Genomic DNA, 21,896 nt, shown 5'->3' with positions numbered 1-21,896 from the left:
GTACAGTCAGATTTTGATTAACATCATTGTCAATAAAGGGGGTTGTTTAAGGAGCACTTGCTGAGAGTGCTGGATAGTTTTTTCCCACCGAGACGAGGAAGGAATGGTAAGGTGAAGGAGCCTTGGATGACAAGAGAAGTGGAGCTTCTAGTCAAGAGGAGGAAGGAAGCTTACATAAGGTTCAGGTAGCAAGGATCTGGCACGCTCTGGAGGGTTACAAGGTAGCCAGGAAGGAACTCAAAAATGGACTGAGGAGGTAGAAGGGGGCATGAAAAAGCCCTGGTGGGAAGGATTAGGGAAAACCCCAAGGCGTTCTACACTTATGTGAGAAATAAGAGGATGATCAGAGTGAGAGTCGGGCCGATCAGGGATAGTGGAGGGAACTTGTGCCTAGAGTCTGAGGAGATGGGGGAGGCCTTAAATGAATATTTTGCTTCAGTATTCACTAGAGAGAGGGACCTTGTTGCTCATGAGAACAGCGTGAACCAGGTTAATAGACTCAAACATGTTGATATTAAGGAGGATGTGCTGGAAATTTTGAAAAGCATCAGGATAGATAAATCCCCTGGGCCTGACGGGATATACTCAAGGTTACTACGGGAAGCGAGGGATTGCTGAGCCGTTGGCGATGATCTTTGCGTCCTCACTCTCCTCTGGAGTAGAACCGGATGATTGGAGGGAGGCGAATGTTGTTCCCCTGTTCAAGAAAAGGAAGAGGGAAATCCCTGGGAATTACAGACCCATCAGTCTTACGTCTGTGGTGAGCAAAATACTGGAAAGGATTCTGAGAGATAGGATTTATGATTATTTAGAAAAACATAGTTTGATTAAAGATAGTCAGCATGGCTTTGTGAGGGGCAGGTCATGCCTCACAAGCCTCATTGAATTCTTTGAGGATGTGACGAGACACATTGATGAAGGTCGGGCAGTGGATGTGGTGTATATGGATTTCAGTAAGGCATTTGATATGGTTCCCCATGGTAGGCTCATTCAGAAAGTTAGGGGGCATGGGATACAGGGAAATGTGGCTGTCTGGATACAGAATTGGCTGGCCGAAAGACGGCGGCGAGTGGGGGTGGATGGAAAGTATTCCGCCTGGAGGTCGGTGACCAGTGGTGTCCCGCAGGGATCTGTTCTGGGACCTCTGCTCCTTGTGGTTTTTATAAATGACTTGGATGAGGAAGTGGAAGGGTGGGTTAGTAAGTTTGCCGATGACACAAAGGTTGGGGGAGTTGTAGATAGTGTTGAGGGTTATTGCAGGTGACAACAGGACATTGACAGGATGCAGAGCTGGGCTGAGAAGTGGCAGATGGAGTTCAACCTTGATAAATGTGACGTGATTCATTTTGAAAGGTCGAATTTGAATGCTGAATACAGGGTTAAAGGCAGGATTCTTGGAAGTGTGGGGGAACAGAGGGATCTTGGGGTCCACGTGCATAGATCCCTCAAAGTTGTCACCCAGGTTGATAGGGTTGTTAAGAAGGCGTACGGTGTGTTGACTTTCATTAACATCGTGGGTTGAAGGCCTGTACTGTGCTGTTCTTTAAAAAAGATTTTTTTTAAGCCTGATTTATCACAACTCCCTCTGGTCCGACCGAAGGCGCCAATTCTCTTGGAAAAATAGAGACCATTTCTCTTCTCACCTCCCACACCACTATTCATATGCGAATAATCATACCCAGTATTATCCTGGCTCAATGCCCACAAACACTGGAAATCAGGAGCTCTGCGCAGTTCCCGGGCCGCTCCCCACGACTTCCAGTCCCCACCCCTCCTTACCCTCGCTGCCGCTGTAGGATGACCAATAGGGCTCCTGCTTTACTCTCTTCGGTTGCATTGGGCTCCAGGAGCCGTCCTCCTTAAACAGGATCTCATCGCAGTGCGTACACGAGTTCAGAATTTCCATAAAGAGTCTGTGGGCGCACAGGGTGAACAATACTGAAAAAACAGAATGAGAGAGAGAGAGGAGCAATAGGATGAGGGAGGGGGGGGGGGGGCAGGACAAAGGAGAAAGGGGGACAGGGGCTAGGATGAGTGAGAAGGGGGCCAAAAGGAGCAAAGGTGAATGGCAGGGGAGTGAGATAGGCGGGAATGCAGGGGGGGGGATATCGGGATTAGGGAAAGAGACAGACATCCCGTACCCGTCTCTCAATAAACACAGACATCCAGTACCCGTCTCTCTCAATAAACACAGACATCACGTACCCGTCTCTCTCTCAATAAACAGACATCCTGCACCCGTCTCTCTCAATAAACACAGACATCACGTACCCGTCTCTCTCAATAAACACAGACATCCCGTACCCATCTCTCTCTCAATAAACAGACATCCCGTACCCGTCTCTCTCTCTCAATAAACACAGACATCCCGTACCCGTCTCTCTCTCAATAAACAGACATCCCGTACCTGTCTCTCTCCCAATAAACACAGACATCCCGTACCCGTCTCTCTCTCTCAATAAACACAGACATCCAGTACCCGTCTCTCTCAATAAACACAGACATCACGTACCCGTCTCTCTCAATAAACAGACATCACGTACCCGTCTCTCTCTCAATAAAGACATCCTGCACCCGTCTCTCTCAATAAACAGACATCCCGTACCCGTCTCTCTCTCAATAAACACAGACATCCCATACCCGTCTCTCTCTCAATAAACACAGACATCCCGTACCCGTCTCTCTCTCAATAAACACAAACATCCCGTACCCGTCTCTCTCTCAATAAACACAGACATCCCGTACCCGTCTCTCTCAATAAACACAGACATCCCGTACCCGTCTCTCTCAATAAACACAGACATCCCGTACCCGTCTCTCTCTCTCAATAAACAGACATCCCGTACCCGTCTCTCTCTCTCAATAAACACAGACATCCCGTACCCGTCTCTCTCTCTCAATAAACACAGACATCCCGTACCCGTCTCTCTCAATAAACACAGACATCCCGTACCCGGCTCTCTCAATAAACAGACATCCCGTACCCGTGTCTCTCTCAATAAACACAGACATCCCGTACCCGTCTCTCTCTCTCAATAAACACAGACATCCAGTACCCGTCTCTCTCAATAAACACAGACATCACGTACCCGTCTCTCTCAATAAACAGACATCACGTACCAGTCTCTCTCTCAATAAACAGACATCCAGTACCAGTCTCTCTCAATAAACACAGACATCCCATACCCGTCTCTCTCTCAATAAACAGACATCCCGTACCCGTCTCTCTCTCAATAAACACAAACATCCCGTACCCGTCTCTCTCCCAATAAACACAGACATCCCTTACCCGTCTCTCTCTCAATAAACACAGACATCCCGTACCCGTCTCTCTCTCAATAAACACAGACATCCCGTACCCGTCTCTCTCTCAATAAACACAGACATCCCGTACCCGTCTCTCTCAATAAACACAGACATCCCGTACCCGTCTCTCTCCCAATAAACAGACATCCCGTACCCGTCTCTCTCTCAATAAACACAGACATCCCGTACCCGCCTATCTCTCAATAAACAGACATCCCGTACCCGTCTCTCTCTCTCAATAAACACAGACATCCCGTACCCGTCTCTCTCTCAATAAACACAGACATCCCGTACCCGTCTCTCTCTCAATAAACACAGACATCCCGTACCCGTCTCTCTCTCAATAAACAGACATCCCGTACCCGTCTCTCTCTCAATAAACACAGACATCCCGTACCCGTCTCTCTCTCAATAAACACAGACATCCCGTACCCGCCTATCTCTCAATAAACACAGACATCCCGTACCCGTCTCTCTCTCAATAAACAGACATCCCGTACCCGTCTCTCTCTCAATAAACACAGACATCCCGTACCCGTCTCTCTCTCAATAAACAGACATCCCGTACCCGTCTCTCTCTCTCAATAAACACAGACATCCCGTACCCGTCTCTCTCTCAATAAACACAGACATCCCGTACCCGTCTCTCTCCCAATAAAGACAGACATCCCGTACCCGTCTCTCTCTCAATAAACACAGACATCCCATACCCGTCTCTCTCTCTCAATAAACACAGACATCCCGTACCCGTCTCTCTCTCTCAATAAACACAGACATCCCGTACCCGTCTCTCTCTCAATAAACACAGACATCCCGTACCCGTCTCTCTCCCAATAAAGACAGACATCCCATACCCGTCTCTCTCTCTCAATAAACACAGACATCCCGTACCCGTCTCTCTCTCAATAAACAGACATCCCGTACCCGTCTCTCTCTCTCAATAAACACAGACATCCCGTACCCGTCTCTCTCTCTCAATAAACACAGACATCCCGTACCCGTCTCTCAATAAACACAGACATCCCGTACCCGTCTCTCTCAATAAACACAGACATCCCGTACCCGTCTCTCTCAATAAACACAGACATCACGTACCCGTCTCTCTCAATAAACACAGACATCCCGTACCCGTCTCTCTCAATAAACACAGACATCCCGTACCCGTCTCTCTCTCTCAATAAACACAGACATCCCGTACCCGTCTCTCTCAATAAACACAGACATCCCGTACCCGTCTCTCTCAATAAACACAGACATCCCGTACCCGTCTCTCTCTCAATAAACAGACATCCCGTACCCGTCTCTCTCTCAATAAACACAGACATCCCGTACCCGTCTCTCTCTCAATAAACACAGACATCCCGTACCCGTCTCTCTCAATAAACAGACATCACGTACCCGTCTCTCTCTCAATAAACACAGACATCCCGTACCCGTCTCTCTCTCAATAAACACAGACATCCCGTACCCGTCTCTCTCAATAAACACAGACATCCCGTACCCGTCTCTCTCTCTCAATAAACACAGACATCCCGTACCCGTCTCTCTCTCAATAAACACAGACATCCCGTACCCGTCTCTCTCAATAAACACAGACATCCCGTACCCGTCTCTCTCCCAATAAACACGGACATCCCGTACCCGTCTCTCTCAATAAACACAGACATCCCGTACCCGTCTCTCTCAATAAACACAGACATCCCGTACCCGTCTCTCTCTCTCAATAAACACAGACATCCCGTACCCGTCTCTCTCAATAAACACAGACATCCCGTACCCGTCTCTCTCTCTCAATAAACACAGACATCCCGTACCCGTCTCTCTCTCAATAAACACAGACATCCCGTACCCGTCTCTCTCAATAAACAGACATCCCGTACCCGTCTCTCTCTCTCAATAAACACAGACATCCCGTACCCGTCTCTCTCAATAAACACAGACATCCCGTACCCGGCTCTCTCAATAAACAGACATCCCGTACCCGTCTCTCTCTCAATAAACACAGACATCCCGTACCCGTCTCTCTCTCAATAAACACAGACATCCCGTATCCGTCTCTCTCTCAATAAACAGACATCCCGTACCCGTCTCTCTCTCAATAAACACAGACATCCCGTACCCGTCTCTCTCTCAATAAACACAGACATCCCGTACCCGTCTCTCTCTCAATAAACACAGACATCCCGTACCCGTCTCTCTCTCAATAAACACAGACATCCCGTACCCGTCTCTCTCAATAAACACAGACATCCCGTACCCGTCCCTCTCTCAATAAACAGACATCCCGTACCCGTCTCTCTCTCAATAAACACAGACATCCCGTACCCGTCTCTCTCTCAATAAACACAGACATCCCGTACCCGTCTCTCTCTCAATAAACACAGACATCCCATACCCGTCTCTCTCTCAATAAACACAGACATCCCGTACCCGTCTCTCTCTCAATAAACAGACATCCCGTACCCGTCTCTCTCTCAATAAACACAGACATCCCGTACCCGTCTCTCTCTCAATAAACAGACATCCCGTACCCGTCTCTCTCCCAATAAACACAGACATCCCGTACCCGTCTCTCTCAATAAAGACAGACATCACGTACCCGTCTCTCTCTCAATAAACACAGACATCCCGTACCCGTATCTCTCTCAATAAACACAGACATCCCGTACCCGTCTCTCTCTCAATAAACAGACATCCCGTACCCGTCTCTCTCTCAATAAACAGACATCCCGTACCCGTCTCTCTCTCAATAAACAGACATCCCGTACCCGTCTCTCTCTCAATAAACAGACATCCCGTACCCGTCTCTCTCTCAATAAACAGACATCCCGTACCCGTCTCTCTCAATAAAGACAGACATCCCGTACCCGTCTCTCTCTCAATAAACACAGACATCCCGTACCAGTCTCTCTCTCAATAAACACAGACATCCCGTACCCGTCTCTCTCTCAATAAACACAGACATCCCGTACCCGTCTCTCTCTCAATAAACACAGACATCCCGTACCCGTCTCTCTCTCAATAAACACAGACATCCCGTACCCGTCTCTCTCAATAAAGACAGACATCCCGTACCCGTCTCTCTCAATAAACAGACATCCCGTACCCGTCTCTCTCTCTCAATAAACAGACATCCCGTACCCGTCTCTCTCTCAATAAACAGACATCCCGTACCCGTCTCTCTCTCAATAAACACAGACATCCCGTACCCGTCTCTCTCTCAATAAACAGACATCCCGTACCCGTCTCTCTCTCTCAATAAACAGACATCCCGTACCCGTCTCTCTCTCAATAAACACAGACATCCCGTACCCGTCTCTCTCTCAATAAACAGACATCCCGTACCCGTCTCTCTCTCAATAAACAGACATCCCGTACCCGTCTCTCTCTCAATAAACAGACATCCCGTACCCGTCTCTCTCTCAATAAACAGACATCCCGTACCCGTCTCTCTCAATAAAGACAGACATCCCGTACCCGTCTCTCTCAATAAACAGACATCCCGTACCCGTCTCTCTCTCAATAAACAGACATCCCGTACCCGTCTCTCTCAATAAACACAAACATCCCGTACCCGTCTCTCTCTCAATAAACACAGACATCCCGTACCCGTCTCTCTCAATAAACACAGACATCCCTTACCCGTCTCTCTCTCAATAAACAGACATCCCGTACCCGTCTCTCTCTCAATAAACAGACATCCCGTACCCGTCTCTCTCTCAATAAACAGACATCCCGTACCCGTCTCTCTCAATAAACACAGACATCCCGTACCCGTCTCTCTCAATAAACAGACATCCCGTACCCGTCTCTCTCTCTCAATAAACAGACATCCCGTACCCGTCTCTCTCTCAATAAACAGACATCCCGTACCCGTCTCTCTCTCAATAAACACAGACATCCCGTACCCGTCTCTCCCAATAAACACAGACATCCCGTACCCGTCTCTCTCTCAATAAACACAGACATCCCGTACCCGTCTCTCTCTCTCAATAAACAGACATCCCGTACCCGTCTCTCTCTCTCAATAAACACAGACATCCCGTACCCGTCTCTCAATAAACACAGACATCACGTACCCGTCTCTCTCAATAAACAGACATCCCGTACCCGTCTCTCTCCCAATAAAGACAGACATCCCGTACCCGTCTCTCTCCCAATAAACACAGACATCCCGTACCCGTCTCTCTCCCAATAAACACAGACATCCCGTACCCGTCTCTCTCTCAATAAACACAGACATCCCGTACCCGTCTCTCTCCCAATAAAGACAGACATCCCGTACCCGTCTCTCTCCCAATAAACACAGACATCCCGTACCCGTCTCTCTCTCAATAAAGACAGACATCCCGTACCCGTCTCTCTCTCTCAATAAACACAGACATCCCGTACCCGTCTCTCTCTCTCAATAAACACAGACATCCCGTACCCGTCTCTCAATAAACACAGACATCCCGTACCCGTCTCTCTCAATAAACACAGACATCCCGTACCCGTCTCTCTCAATAAACACAGACATCACGTACCCGTCTCTCTCAATAAACACAGACATCACGTACCCGTCTCTCTCAATAAACACAGACATCCCGTACCCGTCTCTCTCAATAAACACAGACATCCCGTACCCGTCTCTCTCTCTCAATAAACACAGACATCCCGTACCCGTCTCTCTCTCTCAATAAACACAGACATCCCGTACCCGTCTCTCTCAATAAACACAGACATCCCGTACCCGTCTCTCTCTCAATAAACACAGACATCCCGTACCCGTCTCTCTCTCTCAATAAACACAGACATCCCGTACCCGTCTCTCTCTCAATAAACACAGACATCCCGTACCCGTCTCTCTCTCAATAAACAGACATCCCGTACCCGTCTCTCTCTCAATAAACACAGACAGACATCCCGTACCCGTCTCTCTCTCAATAAACACAGACATCCCGTACCCGTCTCTCTCAATAAACACAGACATCCCGTACCCGTCTCTCTCTCAATAAACACAGACATCCCGTACCCGTCTCTCAATAAACAGACATCCCGTACCCGTCTCTCTCTCAATAAACAGACATCCCGTACCCGTCTCTCTCCCAATAAACACAGACATCCCGTACCCGTCTCTCTCTCAATAAACACAGACATCCCGTACCCGTCTCTCTCTCAATAAACAGACATCCCGTACCCGTCTCTCTCTCAATAAACAGACATCCCGTACCCGTCTCTCTCTCTCAATAAACACAGACATCCCGTACCCGTCTCTCTCAATAAACACAGACATCCCGTACCCGTCTCTCTCTCTCAATAAACAGACATCCCGTACCCGTCTCTCTCAATAAACACAGACATCCCGTACCCGTCTCTCTCAATAAACACAGACATCCCGTACCCGTCTCTCTCTCTCAATAAACAGAGACATCCCGTACCCGTCTCTCTCAATAAACAGACATCCCGTACCCGTCTCTCCCAATAAACACAGACATCCCGTACCCATCCCTCTCTCAATAAACAGACATCCCGTACCCATCCCTCTCTCAATAAACACAGACATCCCGTACCCGTCTCTCTCTCAATAAACACAGACATCCCGTACCCGTCTCTCTCAATAAACAGACATCCCGTACCCGTCTCTCTCTCAATAAACACAGACATCCCGTACCCGTCTCTCTCTCAATAAACACAGACATCCCGTACCCGTCTCTCTCTCAATAAACACAGACATCCCGTACCCGTCTCTCTCAATAAACAGACATCCCGTACCCGTCTCTCTCTCAATAAACACAGACATCCCGTACCCGTCTCTCTCTCAATAAACACAGACATCCCGTACCCGTCTCTCTCTCAATAAACACAGACATCCCGTACCCGTCTCTCTCAATAAACAGACATCCCGTACCCGTCTCTCTCTCAATAAACACAGACATCCCGTACCCGTCTCTCTCTCAATAAACACAGACATCCCGTACCCGTCTCTCTCTCAATAAACACAGACATCCCGTACCCGTCTCTCTCCCAATAAACAGACATCCCGTACCCGTCTCTCTCCCAATAAAGACAGACATCCCGTACCCGTCTCTCTCAATAAACACAGACATCCCGTACCCGTCTCTCTCAATAAACACAGACATCACGTACCCGTCTCTCTCTCAATAAACAGACATCCCGTACCCGTATCTCTCTCTCAATAAACAGACATCCCGTACCCGTCTCTCTCTCAATAAACAGACATCCCGTACCCGTCTCTCTCTCAATAAACAGACATCCCGTACCCGTCTCTCTCTCTCAATAAACACAGACATCCCGTACCCGTCTCTCAATAAACACAGACATCCCGTACCCGTCTCTCTCAATAAACACAGACATCCCGTACCCGTCTCTCTCTCTCAATAAACACAGACATCCCGTACCCGTCTCTCAATAAACACAAGACATCCCGTACCCGTCTCTCTCAATAAACAGACATCCCGTACCCGTCTCTCTCCCAATAAAGACAGACATCCCGTACCCGTCTCTCAATAAACACAGACATCCCGTACCCGTCTCTCTCTCAATAAACACAGACATCCCGTACCCGTCTCTCAATAAACACGGACATCCCGTACCCATCTCGCTCAATAAACACAGACATCCCGTACCCGTCTCTCTCTCAATAAACACAGACATCCCGTACCCGTCTCTCTCTCAATAAACACAGACATCCCGTACCCGTCTCTCTCCCAATAAACAGACATCCCGTACCCGTCTCTCTCCCAATAAAGACAGACATCCCGTACCCGTCTCTCTCTCAATAAACACAGACATCCCGTACCCGTCTCTCTCTCAATAAACACAGACATCCCGTACCCGTCTCTCTCTCAATAAACAGACATCCCGTACCCGTCTCTCTCTCAATAAACACAGACATCCCGTACCCGTCTCTCTCTCAATAAACACAGACATCCCGTACCCGTCTCTCTCTCAATAAACACAGACATCCCGTACCCGTCTCTCTCAATAAACACAGACATCACGTACCCGTCTCTCTCTCAATAAACAGACATCCCGTACCCGTATCTCTCTCTCAATAAACAGACATCCCGTACCCGTCTCTCTCTCAATAAACAGACATCCCGTACCCGTCTCTCTCTCTCAATAAACACAGACATCCCGTACCCGTCTCTCAATAAACACAGACATCCCGTACCCGTCTCTCTCAATAAACACAGACATCCCGTACCCGTCTCTCTCTCTCAATAAACACAGACATCCCGTACCCGTCTCTCAATAAACACAGACATCCCGTACCCGTCTCTCTCAATAAACAGACATCCCGTACCCGTCTCTCTCCCAATAAAGACAGACATCCCGTACCCGTCTCTCTCTCTCAATAAACACAGACATCCCGTACCCGTCTCTCAATAAACACAGACATCCCGTACCCGTCTCTCTCAATAAACAGACATCCCGTACCCGTCTCTCTCTCAATAAACACAGACATCCCGTACCCGTCTCTCTCAATAAACAGACATCCCGTACCCGTCTCTCTCTCAATAAACAGACATCCCGTACCCGTCTCTCTCTCAATAAACAGACATCCCGTACCCGTCTCTCTCAATAAACAGACATCCCGTACCCGTCTCTCTCTCAATAAACACAGACATCCCGTACCCGTCTCTCCCAATAAACACAGACATCCCGTACCCGTCTCTCTCAATAAACACAGACATCCCGTACCCGTCTCTCTCTCAATAAACACAGACATCCCGTACCCGTCTCTCTCAATAAACACAAACATCCCGTACCCGTCTCTCTCTCAATAAACACAGACATCCCGTACCCGTCTCTCTCTCAATAAACAGACATGCCGTACCCGTCTCTCTCAATAAACACAGACATCCCGTACCCGTCTCTCTCTCAATAAACAGACATCCCGTACCCGTCTCTCTCAATAAACACAAACATCCCGTACCCGTCTCTCTCTCAATAAACACAGACATCCCGTACCCGTCTCTCTCTCAATAATCAGACATCCCGTACCCGTCTCTCTCAATAAACACAGACATCCCGTACCCGTCTCTCTCTCAATAAACAGACATCCCGTACCCGTCTCTCTCTCTCAATAAACACAGACATCCCGTACCCGTCTCTCTCTCAATAAACAGACATCCCCCGTACCCGTCTCTCTCTCAATAAACAGACATCCCGTACCCGTCTCTCTCTCAATAAACACAGACATCCCGTACCCGTCTCTCTCTCAATAAACACAAACATCACCTACCCGTCTCTCTCTCTCAATAAACACAGACCTCCCGTACCCGTCTCTCTCAATAAACACAGACATCCCGTACCCGTCTCTCTCTCAATAAACACAAACATCCCGTACCCGTCTCTCTCCCAATAAACACAGACATCCCGTACCCGTCTCTCTCCCAATAAACAGACATCCCGTACCCGTCTCTCTCTCAATAAACAGACATCCCGTACCCGTCTCTCTCCCAATAAACAGACATCCCGTACCCGTCTCTCTCAATAAACAGACATCCCGTACCCGTCTCTCTCTCTCAATAAACAGACATCCCGTACCCGTCTCTCTCTCTCAATAAACAGACATCCCGTACCCGACTCTCTCTCAATAAACAGACATCCCGTACCCGTCTCTCTCAATAAACACAAACATCCCGTACCCGTCTCTCTCTCTCAATAAACACAGACATCCCGTACCAGTCTCTCTCAATAAACAGACATCACGTACCCGTCTCTCTCTCAATAAACACAGACATCCCGTACCCGTCTCTCTCTCAATAAACACAGACATCCCGTACCCGTCTCTCTCTCAATAAACACAGACATCCCGTACCCGTCTCTCTCTCAATAAACACAGACATCCCGTACCCGTCTCTCTCTCAATAAACACAGACATCCCGTACCCGTCTCTCTCTCAATAAACACAGACATCCCGTACCCGTCTCTCTCTCAATAAACACAGACATCCCGTACCCGTCTCTCTCTCAATAAACACAGACATCCCGTACCCGTCTCTCTCTCAATAAACACAGACATCTCGTACCCGTCTCTCTCTCTCAATAAACACAGACATCCCGTACCCGTCTCTCTCTCAATAAACACAGACATCCCGTACCCGTCTCTCTCTCAATAAACACAGACATCCCGTACCCGTCTCTCTCCCAATAAACAGACATCCCGTACCCGTCTCTCTCTCTCAATAAACACAGACATCCCGTACCAGTCTCTCTCCCAATAAACAGACATCCCGTACCCGTCTCTCTCTCAATAAACACAGACATCCCGTACCCGTCTCTCTCTCTCAATAAACACAGACATCCCGTACCCGTCTCTCTCTCAATAAACACAGACATCCCGTACCCGTCTCTCTCTCTCAATAAACACAGACATCCCGTACCCGTCTCTCTCTCTCAATAAACACAGACATCCCGTACCCGTCTCTCTCTCTCAATAAACAGACATCCCGTACCCGTCTCTCTCTCAATAAACAGACATCCCGTACCCGTCTCTCTCCTCAATAAACAGACATCACGTACCCGTCTCTCTCTCAATAAACAGACATCCCGTACCCGTCTCTCTCTCTCTCAATAAACAGACATCCCGTACCGTCTCTCTCTCAATAAACAGACATCCCGTACCCGTCTCTCTCTCTCAATAAACAGACATCCCGTACCCGTCTCTCTCTCAATAAACACAGACATCCCGTACCCGTCTCTCTCTCAATAAACAGACATCCCGTACCCGTCTCTCTCTCAATAAACACAGACATCCCGTACCCGCCTATCTCTCAATAAACACAGACATCCCGTACCCGTCTCTCTCTCAATAAACAGACATCCCGTACCCGTCTCTCTCTCAATAAACACAGACATCCCGTACCCGTCTCTCTCTCAATAAACAGACATCCCGTACCCGTATCTCTCTCTCTCAATAAACACAGACATCCCGTACCCGTCTCTCTCTCTCAATAAACACAGACATCCCGTACCCGTCTCTCTCTCAATAAACACAGACATCCCGTACCCGTCTCTCTCCCAATAAAGACAGACATCCCGTACCCGTCTCTCTCTCAATAAACACAGACATCCCATACCCGTCTCTCTCTCTCAATAAACACAGACATCCCGTACCCGTCTCTCTCTCAATAAACACAGACATCCCGTACCCGTCTCTCTCCCAATAAAGACAGACATCCCGTACCCGTCTCTCTCTCTCAATAAACACAGACATCCCGTACCCGTCTCTCTCAATAAACACAGACATCCCGTACCCGTCTCTCTCAATAAACACAGACATCCCGTACCCGTCTCTCAATAAACACAGACATCCCGTACCCGTCTCTCTCAATAAACACAGACATCCCGTACCCGTCTCTCTCAATAAACACAGACATCACGTACCCGTCTCTCTCAATAAACACAGACATCCCGTACCCGTCTCTCTCAATAAACACAGACATCACGTACCCGTCTCTCTCAATAAACACAGACATCCCGTACCCGTCTCTCTCAATAAACACAGACATCACGTACCCGTCTCTCTCAATAAACACAGACATCCCGTACCCGTCTCTCTCAATAAACACAGACATCCCGTACCCGTCTCTCTCCCAATAAACACGGACATCCCGTACCCGTCTCTCTCAATAAACACAGACATCCCGTACCCGTCTCTCTCAATAAACACAGACATCCCGTACCCGTCTCTCTCTCAATAAACACAGACATCCCGTACTCGTCTCTCTCAATAAACACAGACATCCCGTACCCGTCTCTCTCTCAATAAACACAGACATCCCGTACCCGTCTCTCTCAATAAACAGACATCCCGTACCAGTCTCTCTCAATAAACAGACATCCCGTACCCGTCTCTCTCAATAAACAGACATCCCGTACCAGTCTCTCTCAATAAACAGACATCCCGTACCCGTCTCTCAATAAACAGACATCCCGTACCCGTCTCTCTCAATAAACAGACATCCCGTACCCGTCTCTCTCTCAATAAACAGACATCCCGTACCCGTCTCTCTCCCAATAAACACAGACATCCCGTACCCGTCTCTCTCTCAATAAACACAGACATCCCGTACCCGTCTCTCTCTCTCAACAAACAGACATCCCGTACCCGTCTCTCTCTCTCAATAAACACAGACATCCCGTACCCGTCTCTCTCTCAATAAACACAGACATCCCGTACCTGTCTCTCTCTCAATAAACACAGACATCCCGTACCCGTCTCTCTCAATAAAGACAGACATCCCGTACCCGTCTCTCTCAATAAACACAGACATCCCGTACCCGTCTCTCTCTCTCAATAAACAGACATCCCGTACCCGTCTCTCTCAATAAACACAGACATCCCGTACCCGTCTCTCTCAATAAACAGAGACATCCCGTACCCGTCTCTCTCAATAAACAGACATCCCGTACCCGTCTCTCCCAATAAACACAGACATCCCGTACCCGTCTCTCTCTCAATAAACACAGACATCCCGTACCCGTCTCTCTCTCAATAAACAGACATCCCGTACCCGTCTCTCTCCCAATAAACAGACATCCCGTACCCGTCTCTCTCTCAATAAACACAGACATCCCGTACCCGTCTCTCTCTCAATAAACACAGACATCCCGTACCCGTCTCTCTCAATAAACACAGACATCCCGTACCCGTCTCTCCCAATAAACACAGACATCCCGTACCCGTCTCTCTCTCAATAAACAGACATCCCGTACCCGTCTCTCTCTCAATAAACACAGACATCACGTACCCGTCTCTCTCCCAATAAACAGACATCCCCCGTACCCGTCTCTCTCTCAATAAACACAGACATCCCGTACCCGTCTCTCTCCCAATAAAGACAGACATCCCGTACCCGTCTCTCTCTCTCAATAAACACAGACATCCCGTACCCGTCTCTCAATAAACACAGACATCCCGTACCCGTCTCTCTCAATAAACAGACATCCCGTACCCGTCTCTCTCAATAAACAGAGACATCCCGTACCCGTCTCTCCCAATAAACACAGACATCCCGTACCCGTCTCTCTCAATAAACACAGACATCCCGTACCCGTCTCTCTCTCAATAAACACAGACATCCCGTACCCGTCTCTCTCTCAATAAACAGACATCCCGTACCCGTCTCTCTCAATAAACAGACATCCCGTACCCGTCTCTCTCCCAATAAACAGACATCCCGTACCCATCTCTCTCTCAATAAACAGACATCCCGTACCCGTCTCTCTCTCAATAAACAGACATGCCGTACCCGTCTCTCTCAATAAACACAGACATCCCGTACCCGTCTCTCTCAATAAACAGACATCCCGTACCCGTCTCTCTCCCAATAAACAGACATCCCGTACCCGTCTCTCTCTCAATAAACAGACATCCCGTACCCGTCTCTCTCTCAATAAACAGACATGCCGTACCCGTCTCTCTCAATAAACACAGACATCCCGTACCCGTCTCTCTCTCAATAAACAGACATCCCGTACCCGTCTCTCTCAATAAACACAAACATCCCGTACCCGTCTCTCTCTCAATAAACACAGACATCCCGTACCCGTCTCTCTCAATAAACACAGACATCCCGTACCCGTCTCTCTCAATAAACACAGACATCCCGTACCCGTCTCTCTCTCTCAATAAACACAGACCTCCCGTACCCGTCTCTCTCAATAAACACAGACATCCCGTACCCGTCTCTCTCTCAATAAACACAGACATCCCGTACCCGTCTCTCTCAATAAACACAAACATCCCGTACCCGTCTCTCTCTCAATAAACACAGACATCCCGTACCCGTCTCTCTCCCAATAAACACAGACATCCCGTACCCGTCTCTCTCTCAATAAACAGACATCCCGTACCCGTCTCTCTCCCAATAAACAGACATCCCGTACCCGTCTCTCTCTCAATAAACAGACATCCCGTACCCGTCTCTCTCCCAATAAACAGACATCCCGTACCCGTCTCTCTCAATAAACAGACATCCCGTACCCGTCTCTCTCTCTCAATAAACAGACATCCCGTACCCGTCTCTCAATAAACACAGACATCCCGTACCCGTCTCTCTCAATAAACAGACATCCCGTACCCGTCTCTCTCAATAAACACAGACATCCCGTACCCGTCTCTCTCAATAAACACAGACATCCCGTACCCGTCTCTCTCTCAATAAACACAGACATCCCGTACCCGTCTCTCTCAATAAACACAAACATCCCGTACCCGTCTCTCTCTCAATAAACACAAACATCCCGTACCCGTCTCTCTCTCAATAAACACAGACATCCCGTACCCGTCTCTCTCTCAATAAACAGACATGCCGTACCCGTCTCTCTCAATAAACACAGACATCCCGTACCCGTCTCTCTCTCAATAAACAGACATCCCGTACCCGTCTCTCTCTCTCAATAAACACAGACATCCCGTACCCGTCTCTCTCTCAATAAACACAGACATCCCGTACCCGTCTCTCTCAATAAACACAAACATCCCGTACCCGTCTCTCTCTCAATAAACACAGACATCCCGTACCCGTCTCTCTCTCAATAAACAGACATGCCGTACCCGTCTCTCTCAATAAACACAGACATCCCGTACCCGTCTCTCTCTCAATAAACAGACATCCCGTACCCGTCTCTCTCAATAAACACAAACATCCCGTACCCGTCTCTCTCTCAATAAACACAGACATCCCGTACCCGTCTCTCTCAATAAACACAGACATCCCGTACCCGTCTCTCTCAATAAACACAGACATCCCGTACCCGTCTCTCTCTCTCAATAAACACAGACCTCCCGTACCCGTCTCTCTCAATAAACACAGACATCCCGTACCCGTCTCTCTCTCAATAAACACAGACATCCCGTACCCGTCTCTCTCAATAAACACAAACATCCCGTACCCGTCTCTCTCTCAATAAACACAGACATCCCGTACCCGTCTCTCTCTCAATAAACAGACATCCCGTACCCGTCTCTCTCCCAATAAACAGACATCCCGTACCCGTCTCTCTCTCAATAAACAGACATCCCGTACCCGTCTCTCTCCCAATAAACAGACATCCCGTACCCGTCTCTCTCAATAAACAGACATCCCGTACCCGTCTCTCTCTCTCAATAAACAGACATCCCGTACCCGTCTCTCAATAAACACAGACATCCCGTACCCGTCTCTCTCAATAAACAGACATCCCGTACCCGTCTCTCTCAATAAACACAGACATCCCGTACCCGTCTCTCTCAATAAACACAGACATCCCGTACCCGTCTCTCTCTCAATAAACACAGACATCCCGTACCCGTCTCTCTCAATAAACACAAACATCCCGTACCCGTCTCTCTCTCAATAAACACAGACATCCCGTACCCGTCTCTCTCTCAATAAACAGACATGCCGTACCCGTCTCTCTCAATAAACACAGACATCCCGTACCCGTCTCTCTCTCAATAAACAGACATCCCGTACCCGTCTCTCTCAATAAACACAAACATCCCGTACCCGTCTCTCTCTCAATAAACACAGACATCCCGTACCCGTCTCTCTCTCAATAATCAGACATCCCGTACCCGTCTCTCTCAATAAACACAGACATCCCGTACCCGTCTCTCTCTCAATAAACAGACATCCCGTACCCGTCTCTCTCTCTCAATAAACACAGACATCCCGTACCCGTCTCTCTCTCAATAAACAGACATCCCCCGTACCCGTCTCTCTCTCAATAAACAGACATCCCGTACCCGTCTCTCTCTCAATAAACACAGACATCCCGTACCTGTCTCTCTCTCAATAAACGCAGACATCCCGTACCCGTCTCTCTCTCAATAAACACAGACATCCCGTACCCGTCTCTCTCAATAAACACAGACATCCCGTACCCGTCTCTCTCAATAAACACAGACATCCCGTACCCGTCTCTCTCTCTCAATAAACACAGACCTCCCGTACCCGTCTCTCTCAATAAACACAGACATCCCGTACCCGTCTCTCTCTCAATAAACACAAACATCCCGTACCCGTCTCTCTCCCAATAAACACAGACATCCCGTACCCGTCTCTCTCTCTCAATAAACACAGACATCCCGTACCCGTCTCTCTCAATAAACACAGACATCCCGTACCCGTCTCTCTCTCAATAAACACAAACATCCCGTACCCGTCTCTCTCCCAATAAACACAGACATCCCGTACCCGTCTCTCTCTCTCAATAAACACAGACATCACGTACCCGTCTCTCTCTCTCAATAAACACAGACATCCCGTACCCGTCTCTCTCCCAATAAACAGACATCCCGTATCCGTCTCTCTCTCAATAAACAGACATCCCGTACCCGTCTCTCTCCCAATAAACAGACATCCCGTCCCCGTCTCTCTCAATAAACAGACATCCCGTACCCGTCTCTCTCTCTCAATAAACAGACATCCCGTACCCGTCTCTCTCTCTCAATAAACAGACATCCCGTACCCGACTCTCTCTCAATAAACAGACATCCCGTACCCGTCTCTCTCAATAAACACAAACATCCCGTACCCGTCTCTCTCTCTCAATAAACACAGACATCCCGCACCCGTCTCTCTCTCAATAAACACAGACATCCCGTACCAGTCTCTCTCAATAAACAGACATCACGTACCCGTCTCTCTCTCAATAAACACAGACATCCCGTACCCGTCTCTCTCTCAATAAACACAGACATCCCGTACCCGTCTCTCTCTCAATAAACACAGACATCCCGTACCCGTCTCTCTCTCAATAAACACAGACATCCCGTACCCGTCTCTCTCTCAATAAACACAGACATCCCGTACCCGTCTCTCTCTCAATAAACACAGACATCCCGTACCCGTCTCTCTCTCAATAAACACAGACATCCCGTACCCGTCTCTCTCTCAATAAACACAGACATCCCGTACCCGTCTCTCTCTCAATAAACACAGACATCTCGTACCCGTCTCTCTCTCTCAATAAACACAGACATCCCGTACCAGTCTCTCTCCCAATAAACAGACATCCCGTACCCGTCTCTCTCTCAATAAACACAGACATCCCGTACCCGTCTCTCTCTCTCAATAAACACAGACATCCCGTACCCGTCTCTCTCTCAATAAACACAGACATCCCGTACCCGTCTCTCTCTCTCAATAAACACAGACATCCCGTACCCGTCTCTCTCTCTCAATAAACACAGACATCCCGTACCCGTCTCTCTCTCTCAATAAACAGACATCCCGTACCCGTCTCTCTCTCAATAAACAGACATCCCGTACCCGTCTCTCTCTCTCAATAAACAGACATCCCGTACCCGTCTCTCTCTCTCTCAATAAACAGACATCCCGTACCCGTCTCTCTCTCAATAAACAGACATCACGTACCCGTCTCTCTCTCAATAAACACAGACATCCCGTACCCGTCTCTCTCTCTCAATAAACGGACATCCCGTACCCGTCTCTCTCTCAATAAACACAGACATCCCGTACCAGTCTCTCTCTCAATAAACAGACATCCCGTACCCGTCTCTCTCTCTCAATAAACACAGACATCCCGTACCCGTCTCTCTCTCAATAAACACAGACATCCCGTACCCGTCTCTCTCTCAATAAACAGACATCCCGTACCCGTCTCTCTCTCAATAAACACAGACATCCCGTACCCGCCTATCTCTCAATAAACACAGACATCCCGTACCCGTCTCTCTCTCAATAAACAGACATCCCGTACCCGTCTCTCTCTCAATAAACACAGACATCCCGTAGCCGTCTCTCTCTCAATAAACAGACATCCCGTACCCGTCTCTCTCTCTCAATAAACACAGACATCCCGTACCCGTCTCTCTCTCAATAAACACAGACATCCCGTACCCGTCTCTCTCTCTCAATAAACACAGACATCCCGTACCCGTCTCTCTCTCTCAATAAACACAGACATCCCGTACCCGTCTCTCTCCCAATAAAGACAGACATCCCGTACCCGTCTCTCTCTCAATAAACACAGACATCCCATACCCGTCTCTCTCTCTCAATAAACACAGACATCCCGTACCCGTCTCTCTCTCTCAATAAACACAGACATCCCGTACCCGTCTCTCTCCCAATAAAGACAGACATCCCGTACCCGTCTCTCTCTCAATAAACAGACATCCCGTACCCGTCTCTCTCTCAATAAACACAGACATCCCATACCCGTCTCTCTCTCAATAAAGACAGACATCCCGTACCCGTCTCTCTCTCAATAAACACAGACATCCCGTACCCGTCTCTCTCTCTCAATAAACACAGACATCCCGTACCCGTCTCTCAATAAACACAGACATCCCGTACCCGTCTCTCTCAATAAACACAGACATCCCGTACCCGTCTCTCTCAATAAACACAGACATCCCGTACCCGTCTCTCTCAATAAACACAGACATCCCGTACCCGTCTCTCTCAATAAACACAGACATCCCGTACCCATCTCTCTCAATAAACACGGACATCTCGTACCCGTCTCTCTCTCAATAAACACAGACATCCCGTACCCGTCTCTCTCAATAAACACAGACATCCCGTACCAGTCTCTCTCTCTCAATAAACACAGACATCCCGTACCCGTCTCTCTCAATAAACACAGACATCCCGTACCCGTCTCTCTCTCAATAAACAGACATCCCGTACCCGTCTCTCTCTCAATAAACAGACATCCCGTACCCATCTCGCTCAATAAACACAGACATCCCGTACCCGTCTCTCTCTCAATAAACACAGACATCACGTACCCGTCTCTCTCAATAAACACAGACATCCCGTACCCGTCTCTCTCTCAATAAACACAGACATCCCGTACCCGTCTCTCTCAATAAACACAGACATCCCGTACCCGTCTCTCTCTCAATAAACACAGACATCCCGTACCCGTCTCTCAATAAACAGACATCCCGTACCCGTCTCTCTCAATAAACAGACATCCCGTACCCGTCTCTCTCTCAATAAACAGACATCCCGTACCCGTCTCTCTCAATAAACAGACATCCCGTACCCGTCTCTCTCTCAATAAACACAGACATCCCGTACCCGTCTCTCAATAAACAGACATCCCGTACCCGTCTCTCTCAATAAACAGACATCCCGTACCCGTCTCTCTCTCTCAATAAACACAGACATCCCGTACCCGTCTCTCTCTCAATAAACACAGACATCCCGTACCCGTCTCTCTCCCAATAAACACGGACATCCCGTACCCGTCTCTCTCAATAAACACAGACATCCCGTACCCGTCTCTCTCTCTCAATAAACAGACATCCCGTACCCGTCTCTCTCTCAATAAACACAGACATCCCGTACCCGTCTCTCTCTCAATAAAGACAGACATCCCGTACCCGTCTCTCTCTCAATAAACACAGACATCCCGTACCAGTCTCTCTCTCAATAAACAGACATCACGTACCCGTCTCTCTCTCAATAAACACAGACATCCCGTACCCGTCTCTCTCAATAAACACAGACATGCCGTACCCGTCTCTCTCTCTCAATAAACAGAGACATCCCGTACCCGTCTCTCTCTCAATAAACACAGACATCCCGTACCCGTCTCTCTCAATAAACACAG

General features: G+C 48.5%; 1 protein-coding gene across 1 annotated transcript in view; it reads right to left on the bottom strand.

The window, feature by feature from the left end:
- LOC140406664 (E3 SUMO-protein ligase PIAS3-like) overlaps positions 1–21,896 on the bottom strand; it is a gene marked incomplete at its 3' end in the record, with an annotated part of 51,937 nt that overhangs the window by 9,675 nt on the left and 20,366 nt on the right. Inside the window, 1 exon segment of the mRNA XM_072494665.1 lies at positions 1,780–1,913. Within this exon segment, the coding sequence (XP_072350766.1) occupies positions 1,780–1,913 (134 nt within the window).

The sequence above is a fragment of the Scyliorhinus torazame genome, unplaced genomic scaffold (assembly GCF_047496885.1).
Source record: "Scyliorhinus torazame isolate Kashiwa2021f unplaced genomic scaffold, sScyTor2.1 scaffold_785, whole genome shotgun sequence".
NCBI classification, from domain to species: Eukaryota; Metazoa; Chordata; class Chondrichthyes; order Carcharhiniformes; family Scyliorhinidae; genus Scyliorhinus; species Scyliorhinus torazame.
The sequence above is the reverse complement of the archived record's forward strand: the minus strand, read 5'-3'. Positions and strand labels throughout refer to the sequence as shown.